Source organism: Pseudophryne corroboree, chromosome 4 (assembly GCF_028390025.1).
Source record: "Pseudophryne corroboree isolate aPseCor3 chromosome 4, aPseCor3.hap2, whole genome shotgun sequence".
NCBI lineage: Eukaryota > Metazoa > Chordata > Amphibia > Anura > Myobatrachidae > Pseudophryne > Pseudophryne corroboree.
Window position 1 is genome coordinate 358,842,478 of NC_086447.1, and position 25,251 is coordinate 358,867,728.

The following is a 25,251-nucleotide window of genomic DNA, read 5'->3' on the forward strand; positions in this document are numbered from 1 at the left end:
AGTCTGTGAGTATTGGTTGCTATAAAATAGAAAGAAATAAATGTGCTGTGTCTCCCTAATGAAAAGGAGGACAAAGTCTGATAATATATGAGAGACAAAGATCCCTTTTGAAGGGACCTGCATCTCTCCACAGGAGATCCTCTACTCAGTTCAGCCTCACAGTGAGTACTGGTTTTTACAATAGGGGCCATGCTAGGTTTCTTATTTTTATTCTTTTTCCCCTGTCAGATATTCCCTGTCGGCTAGAAAAGCGGTCACCAGGGTATACAGCGCGCCGGGGGGAAGAGAGAGCAGTCCGCCCACAGCAGAGCATTAAACCTCGTGAGGGAAGACATTAATGGCGCCGCTGCGGGAAGCGGTCCCAGAGCACGCGCCAGCCAGCCTGCTGCTGTTCCCGCGCGGCGGGGGGGGATCCTTCAGCTGCGTGCGGGGAGACATTCATAGCGCCGCTGCGGGTCTTCTCATTGATACAGAAGAGGTGAGTTAATTGAATCTAACCTGGACGCCGAGTTTCCGGAAGAGGACACGGCAATCTTGGGTTTGGATTCTTTAATTGGCGCAGTCAAAGAGTTCCTAAACTTTAAGGTAGAAGAAGTAGAGGAGCCAGAAGATTTCGAATTATTCGAATCCTAAAATCCGCATTCAGCAGTGGTTAAGTAGATGCTTCCCTAGGAAGGTTGTCGAAGAAGACAATCTTGCCAATGTCTAATGTAACAGGTGCAGCACAGAGACTGGCGATCGTCTGTGCTTGGGTCAACAAGGCCATGGGAGCATGGTCTGGATGTATTGTATAGGCTATTGTGAAGGAAAATAGCTTAGAAGAGATTACCCAACTAGCGGAACAGATTTGAGAATCTGCTTCATACTTGGGTCAAGCATCAAAGGATATTAGCACTAGACGGCTTTTATGGCTCAAAGGAAGGTAGAATCCATCCCCTTTGGGGGGGAGATACTTTTCGGTTCAGAGCTGGACAAGTGGATTTCGCAGGCTACAGCAGGAAAATCCACCTTTCTACCTACTCCTTATACGAGAACCGCTCCACAGGTTGGGAGAGGTTATTCGGGACCAGCGTTTAAATCATTTAGATCGCAGTCCTTTCGAGCCCGAGGAAGAGGAAGAGGCCGCTCACAGGCAGCAGCCAGAAAGCAGGATAAACTTGCTGACAAAACCGTGGCATGACGGGTCACCGGCTCACCTGGGGTCCCCCTTGGTGGGCGCACGTCTGGACATCTGGGCCAAAGCCTCACCAGAACTTTGGATAAACGACATAATTTCACACAGAGGCCTCACAGTCAGTTTTTTTACAACGGGATTGCCTCGGTGCCCTCAGAAAGCGAGAGCACTACTGACAGCAATTCAAAAATTGCTAAAGTCAGGGGTCATTATTACAGTTCCCACCTCTCAGAGAGGAACGGGTTTTCTGTTCCAATCTTTTTGTCGTGCCAAAGCCACACGGGACGGTCAGACTGATACTCAATTTAAAAGTTTTAAACCAGTTTCTAAGGGTCTACAAATTCAAGATGTAATTAATCCAGTCGGTCATTGCAGGCTTAGAACAAGGCGAGTTCATGGTATCCATTGCCATAAAGGATGCATATCTGCTTATCCCTATCTGGACTCCTCACCAGGCTTACTTAAGGTTCGCACTGGTGACGGATCACTACCAATTCAGGGCCTTGCCGTTCGGCCTGTCATCAGCCCCGAGAATCTTTACGAAGATCATGGCAATCATGGTTGCAGGTTTGAGACTATTGAGGATTACGATTATACCTTATCTAGACTATCTACTGATCAAGGCATCATCTCAGGAACAGCTGATTAAGGATGTTCGGACATCCCATCAATTCCTCATTCAACACGGGTATATTGTGTGTTTCCAGAAATCCAACCTCATGCCGACTCAACGGATTCCATTCCTCGGTCTCATCTTGCACATGGTACAATTGAGAGTATTTCTACCAGAAAACAAGGTCCATGACCTACAGAGATTAGTGGCTCAGGTACTGAGGACACAAATGGTTTCTCTACACCTCTGTGTGCAACTTCTCGGAAAGATGGGGGCTTCGTTCAAAGCTTTTTAGTGCGGCAGACTTCATTCCCGACCATTCCAGATGAACCTCATCGCTCAGGGAGCAGGTTCGCATTGGCTTCGATATCGAAGAATCCGACTTCCACCGCGCATATGAACTTCCTTAATTTGGTGGTCGTTGCACAGGAATCTCGCAGCAGGCAAGAGATTCGGCATTTGGGATTGGAGAATCCTAACAACGGATGCCAGTTTCAGAGGCTGGGGTGCTGTCCTGGAGGAACGTCAGTTTCAGGACAGGTGGACGTTACAGGAGAGCAGACTACCCATAGACATTTTCGGGCTAAGAGCGGTTTACAACGCGCTTCTCGTAGCCGTAGACCTAGTCATGAGTCAGCACTTAACCATACAGTCGGACAATGTCACAACGACAGCTTACATAAACCGTCAAGGAGGAACAAAGAGCAGGATGCCGTTACAAGAAGCCACAAAGATCTTGTAGGCAGAAAGGCGAAACATCATCCTCTCGGCAGTGTTTATTCCAAGTGTGGAGAACTGGGAAGCAGATTATCTCAGTCGCCAGGACATGCATCCAGGAGAGTGGAGCCTACATCCACGGATTTTAAACATGCTGGTGAGGAGATGGGGTCTACCTCTGGTCGACCTAATGGCGTCTCAGCAAAACCATCAGCTGCCCAGATATGTGTCCAGGACACGAGATCCAGCTGCAGAAGGAGTGGACGCATTAACACTCCCTTGGTATTACACGAAGGTTTACATCTTCCCACCTGTCCCACTCATACCCAGAGTTCTGAAGAGGTTGAAACGAGAACGCGTGTGGGCAATTCTAATCGCACCAAAGCCCCGCAGGAGTTGGTACTCAGACCTGCGAGGGTTACTAATCCTTGGCGGTTACCTCAGAGAGAGGACCTGCTATCTCAGGGACCGTTCCACCACCCAGACCTGAACAGGCTGCGTTTAACGGCGTGGCTATTGAAACCCGGATCTTAAGAAACAGAGGGATACCAAAAATGGCCATTCCTACAATGATTGCCGCTAGGAAGCCGGTCACAGCCATTGACTACTACAGGATTTGGAAGAGGTACGTGGACTAGTGTCAAGAACGTGGGTGGAATTCGACGAACTTCCACTCATCCAGAATTCTACTCTTCCTTCAGGCCGGTCTAGGTAGGACTGAGGCTGGGATCTCTGATGGTTAAAATTTCGTCTCTCTCCATCCTATTTCAACAGCAGTTAGCATCCTTGCCAGAGGTTCAAACCCTTTTACAGGGGGTTCTGAGGATACAAACCCCTTTTCGTCCTCCTACTGCACCAGGGGACTTAAATTTGGTGTTGGAAGTTTTGAGATCACCAACTTTTGAGACGTTAGCAGGAACAGACCTGAAATATCTCTTAGAAGGTCACATTATTGATTGCCTTGGCTTTGGACAGGCGGGTTTCTGAGTTGGGTGCCTTATCGTGTAAAAGTCCTTTTTAAAAAAAAAATTCATGAGGATAGGGCAGAACTCCGGACAAGAGCAGATTTCCTTCCTAAGGTTGTTTCCGGGTTTCATCTAAACCAGCCGATTGGGGTCCCGTCTTTCCAGGCTCTCGCAGATGGGGACGTGTCCTTGGTTGTTGTCCGAGCTTTACGGGTATACGTACAAGTTACGTCGTCATTCAGAAGGTCCTACCATTCTTTATTCTTTATGATGGGCCTAAGAAGGGTTGGCCAGCCTCTAAGCAGTCTTTGGCTAGATGGATTAGTCGTGCCATTCGGCTAGCTTATGTTTCCTGTGGCAAACAGGTTCCAGTTCAGACGGGGGCTCATACCACCCGATCAGTGGGTGCCTCATGGGCTGCCAGCGGTACTTCCGCTACTCATCTTTGCAGAGCGGCGACGTGGTCCTCAGCCCACACGTTCGCAAAATACTACACGTTTGATACCTTTGCGTCCGGATACTCTAAGTTCGGACGTTTAGTTTTGCAGGCCACTGACAGCACTCCCTCCCTGGGGGATAACTTTGGGACGTACCCTACTGTCTAAGAATGCTCCAGTGTCCCCTAGTGGATGAAAGAGAAAAGAGGATTTTGGTACTTACCGATAAATCCATTTCTCTGAATCCTCTAGGGGACACTGGACGCCCGCCTCGGTGCTGTCAAACCTGCTGTGTTCATAGTTCTTGTTCAAACTGTTCGGGCTAACAGCATTAGTTATTCTGTTAAGAGTTTCTTGGATGCTGTTTGGTAGGTTCTACGGTTCGGTTCCTCGCCATGTGCTATAGTGTCATGTCCTATTCTCTCAATTAAATTTTCCAAACTGAGGGAGGAGGGATGTGAAGGGGGAGGAGCCGGCTGTGCAGACAATGCTAATTTTAGATTGTGCCACACCAAGCTTCACACCCCTACTGTCTAAGAATGCTCCAGTGTTCCCTAGAGGATTCAGAGAAATGGATTTATCGGTAATTACCAAAATCCTCTTTTCAGACGTTGCCGTGGATCTGTCCACGGCTCCAATGATGGTGGTAATGATGGTTCTCCATCGCTAGTAAGGAGTCACAGTTATCCCGTACTGGGACTGGTTCAAGGATCCAGTTGGTGCAAAACATTGCACTCTCCCTGACAGTTCTTCAACAACAGGGTTAGCTCCTGAACTTGCCAGAATCACTGTTGGTTCCAACGACGCGGTTGTCTGTTTTGGGAATAATACTAGACACAGAACTACAAAGAGTTTTTTCTTCCAGTGGAAAAGGCTTTGGAGATCCAGAGTCTGGTCAAACAAATTCAGAGACCAGCAAGAGTGTCATTTCATCAATACATTCGGTTGCTGGAAAAGATGGTTGCGGCCTACGAGGCCATTCAATTTGGCAGGTTCCATGCCAGGGTGTGCCAGAGGGACCTGTTGGACAAGGGGTCTGGTTCCCACCTACACATACACCGGAGGATAATCCTGTCTTCCAAGACCAGAATCTCACTTCTGTGGTGGCTGCGCAGTTCTCACCTCCTAGAGGGGCGAAGGGTCGGGATCCAGAACTGGATCCTAGTGACCATGGACGCAAGCCTCCGAGGCTGGGGGGCAGTCACTCAAGGCGAAAACTTCCAAGGAAGATGGTCAAGTTAGGAAACTGATCACCACATAAACGGTCTACAGTTATGGGCCGTTTACAACGATTTTCTACAACGAAAAGCAGAACAGTAATGGCAGAAGCCACAAGGATTTTCCGCTGGGCGAAAAAACAAACAAACATACAAGCGCTTTGTCAGCGATCTTCGTTCCAGGAGTGGACGACTGAGAAGCAGACTTCCTCAGCAGACGATCTCCATCCAGGAGAGGGGAGACCTCCTCCAAGTAGTCTTCGAAGGGGTGACATGTCGATGGGATTTCCTCAAGTAGGAATGATGTCATCTCGTCTCAACAAGAAGCTTCAGAGTTCCAGGTCAAGGGACCCTCAAACAGGAACAGTGAAGGCACTGGTGACACCGTGGGTGTTTTCAGTCGGTATATGTATTCCCTACGTTTTCTCTCGTTTAAAAAGTTCTGGGTTCATAAAAGGGAAATTCGGGCGAGCCTCATGGTCCCAGACTGGCCAAGGAGAGCTTGGTATCCGGATCTCAGGAATTACTCATAGGAGATCCCTTGCCTTTTCCTTTGCGCGAGGACCTGTTGCGGCAGGGGCCATGCGTGTATTAGGACTTACCGCGGCTACGTTTGACGACATGGTGGTTGAACGCCAGATCTTAGTCCGTAAGGGTATTCCCACGGAAGTAGTTCCCACACTTATTCGGATTAGAAAAGGGGTAACGTCTAAACATTTACTACCGTTTTTGGAGAAAATAAGTTTCTTGGTGTGAATCCAAGAAGACTCCTACGGCAGAGTTTTCAGCAATTAAAATCGGCCTTATCGGTTTTCTTTCAGAATCAAGTGGACTCCCTTTCAGAATTTCAGACTGTCGTGAAGGGAGTGTTGCACATTCAACCTCCTTTTGTGCCCCCTGTGGCACCAGGGGATCTTAATGGGGTGTTGCAGTTCCTTCAATCACATTGGTTTGAACCTTTACGTAATGCGGAGTGAAACTCCTCACTTGTAAAGTGGTCGTCAGGTTGGCCTTGGCATATGCAAGGCAAGTGTCTGAGTTAGCGGTCTGGTCTCACAAGAGACCCTATTTGATCTTCCAAGAAGATATAGCAGAGTTGGAAACTCGTCAACAATTTCTGCCGAAGGTGGTTTCTTCTTTCCACATGTACCAACCTATTGTGGTGCCTGTGGCTATGGACGCCTTCGCTGAATCGAAGTCTCTGCATGTGGTCAGTTTTTAAAAATTTATGTCGCCAGGACGGCTCCGTTTAGGAACACAGGCTCTGTTTGTTCTGTTTGCTCCCAGCAAGATTGGGCGTCCTGCTTCCAAGCAGACCGTTGCGCGCTGGATCTGTGGTACGATTCAGCATGCTCATCTCACGGCAGGATTGCCGTTACCGAAATAGGTGAAGGTCCATTCTACTAGAAAGGTGGGCTCGTCCGGGGCGGTTGACCGGGGAGTCTCGGCATTGCAACTTTGCCGAGCAGCTATTTAGCAAAAAATTGGTCAAGTTTTACAGTTTTAATACCTTGGGCGAGGTTGACCTCACGTTTGGTCATTCGGTACTGCAGAGTCGTCCGCACTCTCCCGCCCATTCTAGAGCTTTGGTATAACCCCATGGTTCTTGAAGTGACCCCAGCATCCTCTAGGACGTATGAGAAAATAGGATTTTAATACCTACCGGTAAATCCTTTTCTCTTAGTCCGTAGAGGATGCTGGGCGCCTGTCCCAGTGCGTATTGTATCTGCAGTTATTGGTTGTGGTTACACACAGGTTGTGTTACGTTTTTTGTCAGCATATTGCTGCAAATTCTTCATGCCGTTGGCTTGTGTTCTGTTGAATGCCACATTCTGCGGCATGCTTGAGGTGTGAGCTGGTAAGATGCTCACCGTGATTTAACAATAAATCCTTTCCTCGAAATGTCCGTCTCCCTGGGCACAGTTCCTTAAACTGGAGTCTGGAGGAGGGGCATAGAGGGAGGAGCCAGGTCACACCATTTGAAAGTCTTAAAGTGCCCATGTCTCCTGCGGATCCTGTCTGTACCCCATGGTTCTTGAAGTGACCCCAGCATCCTCTACGGACTAAGAGAAAAGGATTTACCGGTAGGTATTAAAATCCTATTATTAGTGCTGTCGCTGCTGCTTCCATGTAAACAGCAGCAATAGCAGCTCCATCCACATCGGAATCATTCCCACTCTGTCTATATCTTTTTCCTTTACCTCCCCATGGCAGCATACATCTGGGTATATTCCTTATTGGGTAGAAGACAGAAAAGAAGAAAAGACAATGGCCCTATATAAGGCACGCCCCTAGTGGCTTAACGCAGGTCAGTGGAGTCTCCCTGCCGCCGCTGCGGCCGTCTGGCGGGGGGGAGATAGAGGTGCAGGGCCAGCCTCGCGAGCACTATGTGCTGCAGGCCGTTCCCCACTCACTCAGGCGTCCAGGGCGCGGTCGGCGAGGAGGACATCATACCACCGCACCCAGCCCGGTTTCATCCATAGGGCAAAGCAGGCAGACGTCACCAGCAGAAGCTGGGACCGGAAGTGCAGCTCGTGGGGGACGCCGGGCGGTAAAGGAGGCAGCACTGCATAAAAGGCAGCGGAGCTGCTGAGCTGTAAAGTGCTCAGACATTCTGAGGATAAGGTTATAAAGGGAATGGCTCTATGTGGAACTGTTCATATAAAAATATTTTGGTTGCTTTTGCCTGGGACCCCCTAGAGTTTAAAACTGCAGTTTGGACACAAGCACTTGCTGGAGCTATGGAGGAGGATAAACGGCCATCCACAAAAAAGTCTGGGTAAGCCAATGGAGTTTTTATAGTTTTTATTGCTGGTGTGTGCTTGGAATAGGACTTAGCGAGAGCTTTTTTTCTGGATTTTTTTTTATTTTATTTTTTATTATTTTGTTAGGTCTGAAACCAGTAAGGAGGAAGTGGAGCTGAAGGCTAAACTTAAGAAATCGCATGCAGCCAGGTGTTCATAATGTGATGAAGCATTATCTGAAAAAAGCACTGCAAATGTATGTAAAGATTGCAAGTTGTCACAGCAGCACATACCCTCTTCTCAGATGTCCGAGTTTGTTAGTGTGTTGAAAACGGCTTTGTCTGACACGTTTTGTCACCAAGGATGATTTTAATAGAGCTTTGGTGAAAAGGACCAGAGCGGTGTTAAGTGACAAATCTGAAGTTTCGGATGTGGCGGAAATGTTCGCAGTTTCTGATGGTTCAAAGTCTGAAGAGGAATCTGTTGTGTCACAGGTGGAAGGGGATTTTAATCCTGACTTGATTAATAATCTACTGGTGTTGATTCATCAATCCTTGCATATTGATGAGTCGTAGCAGGAATTAAAGTTGCAAGATTAATTGTTTAAAGAGGTGTGAAAGAAAGGGAACGTTTTTCCGTTATCGCAAGCCCTTAAAGATGTCATTACTGATGAGTGGAAACATCCTGATAAAAGGGTGTCGGTGCCAGTAAGAATACGAAAAATGGGGTTCACTACGGCTGGCCGGCGGTCGGGCTCCCGGCGACCAGCATCCCGGCGCCGGGAGCCCGACCGCCGGCTTACCGACAGCTTGGCGAGCGCAAATGAGCCCCTTGCGGGCTCGCTGCGCTCGCCACGCTACGGGCACGGTGGCGCGCTACGCGCGCCACACTATTTTATTCTCCCTCTATGGGGGTCGTGGACCCCCACGAGGGAAAATAATTGTCGGTATTCCGGCTGTCGGGCTCCCGGCGCCGGTATACTGAGCGCCGGGAGCCCGACCGCCGGCAAACAGAAGACCACCCCGAAAAATGTACCCTTTCCAGCAAGAGGAAGTGTCAAAATGGGAAGAGTCTCCAAAGGTTGCTGCAGCAATTGCTAGGATTTCTAAAAAACTACTTTACCACTCAGATGCTAATATATTTAAAGATCCTATGGATAGGCGGATAGAAAATAGGATTAAAGAAGCAGCATTCTGTGTTAGGGGCCGCCCCAAAACCGGCAGCAGCTATGGCAGTGACTTCTAGAGTCTTGCGTGGATGGTGTCATAACCTGGAGACGGTTAGATGGTATTAAAAGGGCGGTGTTTATTCATACACACAGACGCTAAGTTTGGAAGAAAATTTCTTAGCGCAGTGACATGATTTTTTTTTTTTTTAAAGGCGTGAAACAAAGCTATTTATATATATATATAAAAAAAAATAAAAGAAGAAGTTTTTGTTTAGCCCACCCAGTGAAGTAACTGCTTGGGTATGACCCAGTTGTGTGCTGCCATGGGGGGGGGTAAAGGAAATGACAGATTCTCACCTGTTCATATTTTTTCCTTTACTCATCCATGTCATCACTTATATTCCCACCCGGGAATTTGTTTGTGTTTTTCTATGTATATTTTATTGTTCTGTTAACTGTGGGGGTCATCCTGACCTGAATGCTCACTGCAGTTCTTTGCAGCGCAGCGATCAGGTCAGGACTGCGCATGCGCCGGCGTATGCAAGACAGCCGATGGCTGTCGCTGCCTAGCGATCGCCTTTGCCTGATTGATAGGCAGAGGCGGTCGCTGGGCGGGAGGAGGTGGCACGGCGGCGTTTGCCCGCCGTTTTGTGGGCATGGTACGGCCAACGTAGACGTGGCTGGACCGTGCGGGGGGGCAGGCCGCAGCAGCTGCGTGATGTCACACGCAGCCGCTGCGACCAGGGCAGCGATGAGTAACTCCCGGCCAGCCTCAGTACAAGTACAAAAGCATAGCCGCTGTGTGTTGCTTTTGTACTTGTGCGGGGGGGGGGGGGGGGGGGGGGGTGCAGTGGCGCACCCAGGGGGGGTTTCCGAGTACCCAGAAACCCCCCTCCACTAAAAAAAAAAAAAAAAAAAAAAATTTTTTTTTTTTTTTTTTTTAGCTGCATGAGTATTATTAATGACTGTCTAGCGTCCTCTGCAGCCTGCTGTCTTCCTGGTGGCACTTGCAAGTACAATAAAAGTCTACTTTATTTTAATTATAGTACATATATATCCATGTGCATACATATATACACATGTATATACAATACATACATACATACATACATACATATAAACACACAGATATGATATATATATATATACATGTGTATATATATGTGTACTGTATGTGTGTGTACGTACATATATATATATATGTATGCATGTTTAATATGCTATGTATATATGTATGTGTGTGTGTGTGTGTGTGTGTGTGTGTGTATATATATATATATATATGTGTAGATATATGTATGTATGTATATATATATATATATATATATATATATAATACACACACACACACACACACACACACACACAGACACACTAGTTTTACGGACCCAGCACATACTGGGTCACCTCAGTCCCCACCCCCGTGATTGGCTCCGCCCAGTTCTGGAAACCCCCCCATGCAAATCCTGCGTTTGCCACTGGGGTGACCTCTGACGTGCGGGGCAGACCAGCCCTGTGCTGGGCGTCCCCCCGCATGTCAGTGTAAGTGATCGTAGCTGTGCTAAATTTAGCACAGCTACGATCAGGTCGGAATGACCCCCTATGTTGTGTTTATTTTGAGCTTGAAAAGTGGAAGACACAGAGGCCAGAGGGGGCGTGCCTTATATAGGGCCAGTGTCTTTTCTTCTTTCCTGTCTTATACCCAATAAGGAATATACCCAGATGTATGCTGCCATGCATGAGTAAAGGAAAACATATTAACAGGTAAGAATCTGTCATATTGCTTGTAACAATGGCTATAGGCTTTTATCACTATTTCTCTGGCTGGGTCCACAGGTTATCCACAGGATAACATTGGGATATGCCAGAGCGACAGCGGAAATGGCACCAAACGGTCACGAGCTTTCTGGCCTCCCAGGATGCATCGGGGCTTCACCATATAATCCTGCCCACTGACTCAGTCAAATCAGTTTTTTGTTTGGTGCGGCAGGAGCCTGACCATGGTCACAGGGCTGCTGTTAGAAAGTAGCCTGAAGCTTTTATTATTTTATTTTTATAGTCTTATTATGGTTTTTGAGTGACTTTTCTTAATAGCGTCTTAAACGCATACTAGAAAGAGTCGCTCCAACAACTCCCACCGAGTCGCAACAATGCTTACCTTCGCTGTACAGTGCTGTCTCGATGGGCATCTGTGTCGGATGTTCTAGCAGGTCCAGCAGACTTAACCAGGCTGTGGCCGGAGTATGGGGAGAAGGTAAGTCTATGAATTTCCTCTTACTAGGGGTTCCAGACACAGCTACACTGTATTGGTGGAGACTACAAACAGTGTGTTGATGCGCCAAACACTCTTAGGTGCGACAGCGCTACGCTCTAGGGATCATAGGCGCCACGACTAGGTAGAGGCCGCGATCCTTAGAGTTTAAGTCAACCGGGGGAATTAGACGCTCTCCTGGCCACCCCTCCCCCAAGTTCATGACCAGTTTCCGCGTGTCTCCCTTCCATGAACTGAATGACCTCACTTCCGTCTCAGACGCTACCATGAGGGTACTCGGTCGCAGCTTAGACGCCGCAGTTGTGTACACTAGAGATTGCCGGACCGAGTCGCAGGCCTTAGCGTCTGCATACACGTTGCATTCTCTGAGCGTCCGTGTCCGTTAGTGAGCGTCCGTGTCTTTCATCAGTTATACAGAACGGTAGTGTACACCAGTAGCGTCTGAATCCACTCAGCATCTTGCAAGCGTATTTGATGGATATGGAAGTGTGGTGAGTCTCCCTGTATCCCGCTCTATGAAGGAAGGGCTATACAGTTCTAAAAATTCTCTCTACTTGTTAGTATGAATTGTTAATTTTTGGTACATATTGCATATGAGACCTGTATATTACTGTTGTTTTCTGCATGTTATGTTTGAAAAAAAAAACAGTTAAAAACAGAAATACAATTTTCCTACTTACTTGTAAGTTATTATGATGGTGATTGTATTCTCATATGACAATGTTTAATGCTTTAACATGTGACTGACAGCTAGTATGTGTGCTGACTTTTTTATGTTGTCAGTCCGGTTCTGAATCTCAATTCAGGTGCACGGTTGTGGTCAGATTGATCTCACTTCTATATATTTGTATATAGGTGATTTTCAGTCACAAATTGTGTAGTCATAAACAGAATATTACCATGTTTGTGAGCGGCAAAAGTGACTAGGAGAATTTATCAGGCACTCCTACATCCCTAACATGTTTATCTTGTAAAACAGGGTTAATTAGTATAGGCTAGTTGGTCACTTATGAGGGGTTTTGTGCGAACTGTTTTTCTTTTCAGCAAAGTAAAAAACAGGTTCAACAACCAGCAGAGCCACCATGGAGTATGTTCGCACAGACTTTGTCTTCAATAGCGGACAGGTTAACTCCGGCAGCACCACCCCAGGGGATAGGTTACACCACAGGTTCTCAAACTCGGTACTCAGGACCCCACACAGTGCATGTTTTGCAGGTAAACCAGCAGGTGTACAGGTGTATTAATTACTCACTGACACATTTTAAAAGGTCCACATGTGGAGCTAATTATTTAACTTGCAATTCTGTGAGGGGACATGGAAAACATGCACTGTGTGGGGTCCTGAGGACCGAGTTTGAGAACCTGTGGGTTACACTATTAACCCATACATGCAGCTCCCTTCCTACGGTTTGGTTCCAGTAGCTTCTACAAGTAACCAAGGGACAGATGCTTCTATGTGGCAGACTACACAAGATGATACAACAGATGATGATACAGTATATTCAAATACTCCATATGATGATCAGTCGCAGAGTTTTAGTTCAGAGGATGTAGCTGAACTTATTGATGCTATGAAGGCTGTTCTCTCTTTGGAGGAATCAGCCAAAACAGTACCAAAATCTAAAGCACCTGTGTTTAAACGAACAAAGACAGTTAAAACTGAATTCCCAGCGTCAGATGATCTGACGGAAATGATGGAAGAATCTTGGGCGACGCCCAGTAAAAAGTATAAGATTCCAAAAAAGTGGGATTCTTATTATCCATTTCCAGCTGCGGATTGTTCGAAAAGAGAAGTTCCTCCGAAAGTAGATGCGCATGTACTGCGACTTGTGCATAAATCTGCTTTACCACTGTCATCTACCTCACTAAATGATGTCACAGACAGAAGGGTAGATAGCTTCTTGAAGAATATATTTTCTCTCTCAGGAGCAGTGGTAAGACCTGCTATGGCTTTGGCCTGGATAGCAAAGGCAATGGGCGAATGGATAGAGGAACTAGAGAATGGCCTCTCTCCTCCTAATAGGGAGCAAGAGTATAATTTAAGCCGTTTAAGACAAGCTGCCCAATATTTAGAAGAAGCAGCAATTGATATCGGTACGATTGCTTCTAAAGCATCAGCCTTGACAGTAGCTGCTCGTAGAGCAGTTTGGCTACGTACTTGGAAAGCAGATGCTGAATCCAAGAAAGAATTGGAAGCATTGCCTTTCATTGGTAATATATTGTTTGGAAAACAATTGTCTGATATTCTAGAATCGGAAGCTGAATCGAAGAAGGTCAGATTTCCGGCTAGTTATAACCCTAAGACTAAGGGTTCAAAGTTTCGGCCATTTCGATGGCAAGGCAAAGTGAAAGCTAAAGAGGAGTCTAAGCAACCCCAGTTCAATAGATCAGCCAGGGGTAAGAAGCAATGGGCTAGTAGAAAGCCAGCTTCCAAGCCTGAACAGAACCCATCAGCCTGAAGAGACGGGCCTCCGCCTGGAGGACTCCAGGGTTGGGGCCCGACTCCTTCATTTTGCACACATATGGCAACAGTCGACAACAGATGCTTGGGTGCAGAAGGTGGTATCTCACGGGTATGGGTTCCCATTCAGGAGGCAACCTCCTCAAAGATTTTTTTACACCAGCCTGTCTCGTATAGAGTCGAAGGCCAAGGCCAAGAAGCAGTCCAAAAATTACTGCAGTCAGGTGTGATTGTCCCAGTACCTCCATCACAAAGGAGACAAGGGTTTTACTCCAATCTGTTTTTGATTCAGAAGCCAAATGGGTCATTTCGACCAATTCTCAATCTCAAAATGTTAAACAAATACATTTAGATTCCAAGGTTCCACATGGAGACATTACGCTCCATAATGTTGGCTATGGAACCGGGAGATTACATGGTATCTCTGGATACACAGGATGCTTACCTACATGTGCCTATAGCACGGTCGCATCAGTGTTACCTCAGGTTTGCCATCCTCCAGGAACATTTTCAGTTCCAAGCCTTGCCCTTCGGGCTAGCAACAGCACCCAGGGTGTTTACCAAAATTATGGTGGTTATGGCAGCTTATCTCCGCAAGCAGGGTATAAGAATATTTCCATACCTCGACGACCTGTTAATCCTAGCACATTCGCAGGAGTTACTTTTGAGCCATCTTCAACAAACAGTAGTTTGTTTACAGAGACACGGGTGGCTTATAAACTGGGAAAAGTCATCTCTGAATCCGTCACAGCGGATGGTTCATTTGGGGGCCACGTTGGATTCAAGTCTACAGAAAGTTTTCTTACCAGAGAAAAAGATAGTCAAGGTGCAGGTCATGACTCAGGAAGCGTTGCACACTCAGACAATGTCAGTCCATGCAGCAATGCGACTGTTGGGTCTGATGGTATCAACCTTCGACATGGTGGAATATGCGCAATTCCACTCCAGACCATTACAGCACCTTATTCTGATCAAATGGAATGGAAATCATCAGACAATAAAAAAGCAGATGATAAAGTTTCCAGTAAACTTAAAAAGGTCTCTAGCGTGGTGGCTACAGACAGACCATTTAAACAAGGGGAGGCCCTTTTGGATAAAAGAATGGCAAGTCCTGACAACAGATGCCAGTCTTCAAGGCTGGGGAGCAGTACTCGAAAGCCTTTGGTTCCAGGGAAAATGGTCCATAAGGGAAAGTTGGCTGCCAATAAATCTATTGGAAATAAGGGCCACTTATATGGCTCTAGTTCAGGCAAAGGACAGTCTGCAAGGAAGACCAGTCCAGATTCGCTCAGACAATGCAACAGCAGTAGCGTACCTCAATCATCAGGGAGGAACTCACAGCAAAAGATTGATGGAGGAAGTAACTTCCATACTAAGGTGGGCAGAACTCCATCTTCCAGCATTTGTCAGCATTTGTTCCAGGCGTACTGAACTGGGAAGCGGATTTTCTCAGTCGACACACCATTCAGGAAACAGAATGGGCATTACACCCAGAAGTGTTTCAGACGATAGTGAACAGATGGTGTCTACCAGAAATAGACCTCATGGCGTCTCATCTAAAAAACAAAGTTCCGAGGTACGGATCAAGAACAAAGGATCTCGGAGCGGTCCTTGTAGACGCACTGTCAGTGAATTGGGAATTTCATCTGGCATATCTGTTCCCTCCAATCTCTCTGTTACCCAGAGTAGTGAGAAAAATAAAGCAAGCAAAGGGAGCCATAATTCTAATAGCTCCAGCTTGGCCAAGAAGGCATTGGTACACAGATCTACTGAGAATGTCCGTGGAAGCACCGATACTGCTCCCTCAACGTCCAGATTGTTGTCACAGCCATCTGGATCGTCTGGCTTTGATGGCGTGGCTGTTGAAACCTCTATCTTAGAAGCTAGAGGATTTTTAAAACAAGTAATTTAAACTATGCTTAGAGCAAGAAAGCCTTCTTCAGTTCGTATTTATCATCGAATATGGCAAGCCTATATTCATTGGTGTAGTGGAAAAAAGTTTGAATCCAAGATCTTTTAAAGTATCCAGGATTTTGGATTTCCTTCAAGCAGGATTGGATAAAGGTTTGAAAGTAGCTTCCTTGAGAGTTCAATTATCAGCGTTAACTGTATGGTTTCAGCGAAAGATTGATGATTTACAGGATGTGCGTACCTTATTTCAGGGAGTTGTACACATTCAACCTCCATTTGTTCCTCCAGCAGCTCCCTGGGATTTGAATCTAGTTCTTAAATTCCTTCAGGGACCTCCGTTTGAACCACTTAAGAGAGCAGATCTTAAATGGTTAATGGCTAAAGTACTCTTTCTACTGGCAATGGCCTCAGCTAGAAGAGTATCAGATTTAAGAGCGCTGTCGTGTAAGTCTCCTTTCCTAAGTTTTTTACCAGATAAAGCAGTTCTCAGAACTAGATCTGGTTATCTTCCGAAGGTGGTTTCAAAGTTTCACCTTAATGAAGAGATTGTAGTCCCAGCTTTTCAGGTATCGGGACTTTCTGCGGGAGAAGTGTCGCTGGACGTAGTCCGAGCATTAAGAATCTACATAGATCGTACTAGTGCCATCAGAAAAACAGACTCTCTCTTCATCCTCTACGGATTTCATAGAAGAGGATGGCCTGCTAGTAAACAGACGCTGGCAAGATGGCTCCGAATGGTAATATCAGAAGCTTATTCTCATGCAGTTCTCCCTACTGCGGCTAATGTCTCTGCTCACTCTACACGTAAGGTAGGTCCTTCATGGGCAGCACAACAGGGTGCTTCAGCAGAACAGATTTGTAAGGCAGCCACATGGTCTTCCATAATCACATACATCAGACATTATGCCTTGGATACTTTTGCCTCTCATGACGCAGAATTCGGGCGAAAGGTCCTCCTGTGTAATCAGGAGCGTCCCCACCACTAAAACTGGCTTTGGGAATCCCAATGTTATCCTGTGGATAACCTGTGGACCCAGCCAGAGAAATAGACGTTATGGTAAAAACTTACCATTGATAACGTGATTTCTCTTATGTCCACAGGTATCCACAGGGGTCCCACCCTGACGCACCTGATTTGAGGATCTTGACAATCACTAAACCTCTTCCCTCTTGTTTGGAAGGGTGTGCATGTGTGTTCTTATCGCCTAAATAGGTTTCTACCTGATGCTCCTGCCTAATTGCTGTGGAAAGAACTGATTTGACTGAGTCATTGGGCGGGATTATATGGTGAAGCCCCGATGCATCCTGAGAGGCCAGAAAGCTCATGATCGTTTGGTGCTATTTCCGCTGTCGCTCCGGCATATCCCAATGTTATCCTGTGGATACCTGTGGACAGAAGAGAAATCACGTTATCAACGGTAAGTTCTTACCATAATTCCTATATTCTCTACCATAGGGTTCCTTGCTATTTATACTGCTTTCTCCATGCATGCACAGCATCCCTATAGAATCTTCAGTCATTGTACTGATGTTTTATTATATACACCATGATTTGTTTTTAATACATATTATAGACCAATAATATTTACGTACTATCCAGGCCAAAGAAGTCATGATCCATATTATAATCCTCATTAAATCCTGGCCACCTCTTCCAAATGATAGCAACAAGTTCCCCATCCAGCGATGTGACCTGCACACAGATTGGGGCATCCATGCATTTACATCAATATTATTAATAATAAATAGTTCAAACTGTAATTATTTCTTTATTCTTGAGTAGCAACATCATTTTTATACCTGTATGGCAGTGGTTCCCAAACTTTTTTGAATCATGGCGCCCTAGAGTATAAGAATGTTTTTCATGGCATCCCTAGGCCAGAAGTTTCTTATTTAGAATGACATATTAAATGAAGTAAATTTTGTTTACATGTCATCCAAAGGTTCAGTTGTGTGGTGAGGGACAGGATTTGCATTTGGTTGTCCACACACTTTATTACGCAGCCACCAGCGCTGGTTTTGCCTATTACATTTACCATACATAATTTCGGTTGATCCTGGACTACCAATCCAAGGCATGGGGTCCTGCACCCCGGACCCATACCTAGTATTAGGGACCCCCAGTGATGGAGAAGCCTTGTCGATCGGCCTGGGGGCTTAACCCTATATCTGCAGATATACGCAACTAAGATCTCCGTATTATCTGACTATTATGAAGTAATATTTTTCACTCGGTGTGCATTAGAGAACACATTGTTTTTTCCTACACAGAATTACCCCTCCCTTTTAGCACCTGAGTGACATTACAATCTGATTGAGCAGCTTTCCATTTTGTGCATTGTATTTAGAGAGGCATGGATGGGTCAGCATTAGGAGGGATTGCTGACTCCAGAGTGCCATAGGGGAAGCCAGGGGTATCCCCAGGTAAGCTGGCTCTCAGATGCTGTAGGAGCCATTACCATGTGGCCTTACACTGGGAATTTAACCCAGACATATTTGTAATTATTTATGGGGTGGGTGTGGGGTGCGGTGGCCCCTGTGTCGGTATGGCTGGGCTGCTTCAGGTCGGCACACCCTAACACTTTATTAACACTTATGATTTTCCCTATCACTTTGTATATATTATTTTAATCACACCACTTACATAGCACTTCTGTGCTTCTTATTAACCCTTATTAATTCTCACCTGTGTGCTGACCTGGGGTGGCCGGCCTGTGCCGACATCATGGGGTCCTGCACCCCGGACCCATACCTAGTATTAGGGACCCCCAGTGACGGAGAAGCCTTGTCGATTGGCCTGGGGGCTTAACCCTATTTCTCTATCGTCCTAAGTGGATGCTGGGGTTCCTGAAAGGACCATGGGGAATAGCGGCTCCGCAGGAGACAGGGCACAAAAAAGTAAAGCTTTACTAGGTCAGGTGGTGTGCACTGGCTCCTCCCCCTATGACCCTCCTCCAGACTCCAGTTAGATTTTGTGCCCGAACGAGAAGGGTGCAATCTAGGTGGCTCTCCTAAAGAGCTGCTTAGAGAAAGTTTAGTTTAGGTTTTTTTCTTTACAGTGAGTCCTGCTGGCAACAGGATCACTGCAACGTGGGACTTAGGGGGAAAGTAGTAAACTCACCTGCATGCAGAGTGGATTTGCTGCTTGGCTACTGGACACCATTAGCTCCAGAGGGATCGAACACAGGCCCAGCCGTGGAGTCCGGTCCCGGAGCCGCGCCGCCGACCCCCTTGCAGATGCTGAAGCGTGAAGAGGTCCGGAAACCGGCGGCTGAAGACTCCTCAGTCTTCATAAGGTAGCGCACAGCACTGCAGCTGTGCGCCATTTTCCTCTCAGCACACTTCACTGGGCAGTCACTGAGGGTGCAGAGCGCTGGGGGGGGGCGCTCTGAGAGGCAAATATAAACCTTATACAAGGCTAAAAATACCTCACATATAGCCCATAGGGGCTATATGGAGATATTTAACCCCTGCCTGACTGGAAAAATAGCGGGAGAAGAACCCGCCGAAAAAGGGGCGGGGCCTATCTCCTCAGCACACGGCGCCATTTTCTGTCACAGCTCCGCTGGTCAGAACGGCTCCCAGGTCTCTCCCCTGCACTGCACTACAGAAACAGGGTAAAACAGAGAGGGGGGGCACATTAATGGCTATATATATATATATTAAAGCAGCTATAAGGGAGCACTTAATATAAGGATATCCCTTGTATATATAGCGCTTTGTGGTGTGTGCTGGCAGACTCTCCCTCTGTCTCCCCAAAAGGGCTAGTGGGTCCTGTCTTCATTAGAGCATTCCCTGTGAGTTTGCGGTGTGTGTCGGTACGTGGTGTCGACATGTATGAGGACGATATTGGTGTGGAGGCGGAGCAATTGCCAAATATGCAGATGTCACCCCCCAGGGGGTCGACACCAGAATGGATGCCTTTATTTGTGGAATTACGTGATGGTTTATCTTCCCTTAAACAGTCAGTTGAGGACATGAGGCGGCCGGACAATCAATTAATGCCTGTCCAGGCGCCTCAAACACCGTCAGGGGCTGTAAAACGCCCTTTGCCTCAGTCGGTCGACACAGACCCAGACACGGGCACTGATTCCAGTGACGACGGTAGAAATTCAAACGTATTTTCCAGTAGGGCCACACGTTATATGATTTTGGCAATGAAGGAGACGTTACATTTAGCTGATACTACAGATACCGTAAAACAGGGTATTATGTATGGTGTGAAAAAACTACAAACAGTTTTTCCTGAATCAGAAGAATTAAATGACGTGTGTGATGAAGCGTGGGTTGCTCCTGATAAAAAGTTGATAATTTCAAAAAAGTTATTGGCATTATACCCTTTCCCGCCAGAGGTTAGGGCGCGCTGGGAAACACCCCCTAAGGTGGACAAGGCGCTCACACGCTTATCCAAACAAGTGGCGTTACCCTCTCCTGAGACGGCCGCACTTAAGGATCCATCAGATAGAAAGATGGAAGTTATTCAAAAGAATATATACACACATGCAGGTGTTATACTACGACCAGCTATAGCAACTGCCTGGATGTGCAGTGCTGGAGTAGTTTTGGTCAGAATCCCTGATTGAAAATATTGATACCCTAGATAGGGACAATGTTTTACTGTCGTTAGAACAAATAAAGGATGCATTTATCTATATGCGTGATGCACAGAGGGATATTTGCACACTGGCATCTCGGGTGAGTGCTATGTCCATTTCAGCCAGAAGAGCCTTATGGACACGACAGTGGACAGGCGATGCGGATTCAAAACGTCACATGGAGGTTTTGCCGTATAAAGGGGAGGAGTTATTTGGAGTTGGTCTATCAGACTTGGTGGCCACGGCTACTGCCGGGAAATCCACTTTTTTACCTCAAGTCACTCCCCAACAGAGAAAGGCACCGACCTTTCAACCGCAGCCTTTTCGCTCCTACAAAAATAAGAGAGCAAAGGGCTTGTCGTACCTGCCACGAGGCAGAGGAAGAGGGAAGAGACACCAACAGGCAGCTCCTTCCCAGGAACAGAAGCCCTCCCCGGCTCCTGCAAAAACCTCAGCATGACGCTGGGGCCTCTCAAGCGGACTCGGGGACAGTGGGGGGCCGTCTCAAAAATTACAGCGCGCAGTGGGCTCACTCGCAGGTAGACCCCTGGATCCTGCAGATAATATCTCAGGGGTACAGGTTGGAATTAGAGACGGATCCTCCTCATCGTTTCCTGAAGTCTGCCTTACCAACCGTCTCTTCCGAAAGGGAGAGGGTGTTGGAAGCCATTCACAAGCTGTACGCTCAGCAGGTGATAGTCAAAGTACCCCTATTACAACAAGGAAAGGGGTATTATTCCACTCTATTTGTGGTACCGAAGCCGGATGGCTCGGTAAGGCCTATTCTAAATCTGAAGTCCTTGAACCTCTACATAAAAAAGTTCAAGTTCAAGATGGAGTCACTCAGAGCAGTGATAGCGAACCTGGAAGAAGGGGACTTTATGGTATCCTTGGACATCAAGGATGCGTATCTACACGTTCCGATTTACCCCGCACACCAGGGGTACCTCAGGTTCATTGTTCAAAACTGTCACTATCAGTTTCAGACGCTGCCGTTCGGATTGTCCACGGCGCCTCGGGTCTTTACCAAGGTAATGGCCGAGATGATGATTCTTCTTCGAAGAAAAGGCGTATTAGTTATCCCATACTTGGACGATCTCCTAATAAGGGCAAGGTCCAGAGAACAGCTGGAGACAGCTTTAGCACTATCTCAAGAGGTGCTAAGACAACACGGGTGGATTCTGAATATTCCAAAATCCCATTTAATCCCGACAACTCGTCTGCTGTTCCTAGGAATGATTCTGGACACGGTTCAGAAAAAGGTTTTCCTTCCAGAGGAAAAAGCCAAGGAGTTATCCGATCTGGTCAGGAACCTCCTAAAACCAGGAAAAGTGTCAGTACATCAATGCACAAGAGTCCTGGGAAAAATGGTGGCTTCTTACGAAGCAATTCCATTCGGCAGATTCCATGCAAGAATATTCCAAAGGGATCTGTTGGACAAATGGTCAGGGTCGCATCTGCAGATGCACCTGCGAATAACCCTGTCACCAAAGACAAGGGTGTCACTTCTGTGGTGGTTGCAGAAGGCTCACCTATTAGAAGGCCGCAGATTCGGCATTCAGGATTGGATCCTGGTGACCACGGACGCCAGCCTGAGAGGCTGGGGAGCAGTCACACAAGGAAGAAACTTCCAGGGAGTATGGACGAGTCTGGAAAAGTCTCTTCACATAAACATTCTGGAACTAAGAGCAATCTACAATGCTCTAAGCCAGGCGGAACTTCTCCTGCAAGGAAAGCCGGTGTTGATTCAGTCGGACAACATCACGGCGGTCGCCCATGTAAACAGGCAGGGCGGCACAAGAAGCAGGAGTGCAATGGCAGAAGCTGCCAAGATTCTTCGCTGGGGGGAGAATCACGTGATAGCACTGTCAGCAGTGTTCATCCCGGGCGTGGACAACTGGGAAGCAGACTTCCTCAGCAGACACGATCTTCATCCGGGAGAGTGGGGTCTACATCCAGAAGTCTTCAACATGTTAATAGACCGTTGGGAAAGACCAATTGTAGACATGATGGCGTCTCGCCTCAACAAGAAACTGGACAAATATTGCGCCAGGTCAAGAGATCCACAGGCAATAGCTGTGGACGCACTGGTAACTCCTTGGGTGTACCAGTCAGTGTATGTGTTTCCTCCTCTGCCGCTCATACCAAAGGTATTGAAGATCATACGGCAAAGAAGAGTAAGAACAATACTAGTGGTTCCGGATTGGCCGAGAAGGACTTGGTATCCGGAACTTCAAGAGATGCTCACGGACGAACCGTGGCCTCTACCTCTGAGAAGGGACCTGCTACAGCAGGGTCCCTGTCTTTTTCAAGACTTACCGCGGCTGCGTTTGACGGCATGGCGGTTGAACGCCAGATCCTAAAAGGGAAAGGCATTCCAGAAGAAGTCATTCCTACCTTGATTAAGGCACGGAAGGAAGTCACCGTGAAACATTATCACCGCATTTGGCGAAAATATGTAGCGTGGTGCGAGGATCGGAGGGTTCCGACGGAGGAATTCCAACTGGGTCGTTTCCTACATTTCCTGCAATCAGGATTATCTATGGGTCTCAAATTGGGATCCATTAAGGTTCAAATTTCGGCCCTGTCAATATTCTTCCAAAAAGAATTGGCCTCTGTCCCTGAGGTCCAGACTTTTGTCAAGGGAGTACTGCATATACAGCCTCCTGTGGTGCCTCCGGTGGCACCGTGGGATCTAAATGTAGTTTTAGATTTCCTCAAATCCCATTGGTTTGAACCATTGAAAAAGGTGGATTTGAAATATCTCACATTGAAAGTGACTATGTTACTAGCCCTGGCCTCTGCCAGGAGAGTATCTGAATTGGCGGCTTTATCTTATAAAAGTCCTTATCTAATCTTCCATTCGGATAGGGCAGAACTGCGGACTCGTCCGCATTTTCTCCCTAAAGTGGTATCAGCATTTCATCTGAACCAACCTATTGTGGTGCCTGCGGCCACTAGCGACTTGGAGGACTCCAAGTTGTTGGACGTTGTCAGAGCCTTAAAAATATACATTGCAAGGACGGCTGGAGTCAGAAAATCTGACTCGCTGTTTATATTGTATGCACCCAACCAGTTGGGCGCACCTGCTTCTAAGCAGTCGATTGCTCGTTGGATTTGTAACACAATTCAACTTGCACATTCTGTGGCAGGCCTGCCACAGCCTAAAACTGTAAAAGCCCACTCCACAAGGAAGGTGGGCTCATCTTGGGCGGCTGCCCGAGGGGTCTCGGCATTACAACTCTGCCGAGCAGCTACGTGGTCGGGGGAGAACACGTTTGTAAAATTTTACAAATTTGATACCCTGGCAAAGGAGGACCTGGAGTTCTCTCATTCGGTGCTGCAGAGTCATCCGCACTCTCCCGCCCGTTTGGGAGCTTTGGTATAATCCCCATGGTCCTTTCAGGAACCCCAGCATCCACTTAGGACGATAGAGAAAATAAGAATTTACTTACCGATAATTCTATTTCTCGGAGTCCGTAGTGGATGCTGGGCGCCCATCCCAAGTGCGGATTATCTGCAATACTTGTACATAGTTATTGTTAACTAATTCGGGTTATTGTTAAGGAGCCATCTTTAAGAGGCCCTTTCTGTTGTCATACTGTTAACTGGGTTTAGATCACAAGTTGTACGGTGTGATTGGTGTGGCTGGTATGAGTCTTACCCGGGATTCAAAATGCCTCCCTTATTGTGTATGCTCGTCCGGGCACAGTACCTAACTGGAGTCTGGAGGAGGGTCATAGGGGGAGGAGCCAGTGCACACCACCTGACCTAGTAAAGCTTTACTTTTTTGTGCCCTGTCTCCTGCGGAGCCGCTATTCCCCATGGTCCTTTCAGGAACCCCAGCATCCACTACGGACTCCGAGAAATAGAATTATCGGTAAGTAAATTCTTATTATCTGCAGATATACGCAACTAAGATCTCCGTATTATCTGACTATTATGTAGTAATATTTTTCACTCGGTGTGCATTAGGGAACACATTGTTCAATCCAAGGCACCCCAGCAAGTGCCCTGAGGTACCCCAGGGTGCCATGGCACACAGTTTGAGAACCACTGCTATATGGTATTAAGCTATAACCTTAGTGATCAGCCAGTTAGTCACTGGCACAACTGACTTGAAACTACTGAAAATACTGAAACATGTATCTAAATAAAACATTGCTCATAAAATATTATAATTTGTTTTAAGAAAATTATGCAGGTTCAATGGAAAAGTAAACTTTTTTGGTTTTGTATCCGTAAACCCAAAATTTGCCCTCCTATAGTAAGAAATGTGAGACTGCTGGGTCTGGACTGAGGGCATGATTCAGAGTTACATGCAAAACCATGCTACACTGTAGGTGGGGCTGATAAACTACAGTATGCTGCACAGAGAGTTAAGCTGGGTACATATTAGATGATTTTTTTAAAGATTTGCCTGATTCCGACGGATCGGAGCAACAAATTCAATGCACGCTTCCACGGAGTGTCAGCAACATTGCTTGTTTGGAGATGCATGCAGCTCAATCTGGCGACATCGATGGTGCACTTTCACTGCATCGCTGTCAGCATCGGCAAGTGTGTATGCACTTGCTAAGGCCGGGTCCCGTTGCTGTCGAAGTCGTGCTGGGTACACATCGTCTAATGTGTACCCAGCTTTAGATTTGAGTGAGGTGTGTTTAAACTGAAATCTAAATTGCAGTGTGAAAATAAAGCTGTCCAGTATTTGTGGGATACATGCACAAGCAGCCCATATTTACCATGCACAGAAAAAAATATAACCCACTATACTCTAAATCTCTCTGCACATATCAGCCCCACCTGCGGAGCAACATGGTTTTGTCCAGTTGTATGCTTTTTGGCTTTGCTTGCAACTCTGAATTAGGCCCTGAGGGTCACAGCTACATCAGGGCTCTACTTCTAGACTCAGTTACAGTAAATCACAGTTTAGTATTAATGAGTCTGTGCCAATCATTGTTTAAACATTGTTCATTC

The 25,251-nt window shown here is 46.8% G+C and overlaps 1 protein-coding gene across 2 annotated transcripts in view; it reads right to left on the reverse strand.

Moving 5' to 3' along the window:
- Positions 1-25,251, reverse strand: part of LOC134909544 (phospholipid scramblase family member 5-like) — a 61,681-nt gene that overhangs the window by 11,389 nt on the left and 25,041 nt on the right. For both annotated transcript variants that reach the window (XM_063916535.1, XM_063916534.1), the window contains exon 5: positions 17,273-17,372. In XM_063916535.1, the coding sequence (XP_063772605.1) occupies positions 17,273-17,372 (100 nt within the window). The remainder of the gene's footprint in view (positions 1-17,272; positions 17,373-25,251) is intronic.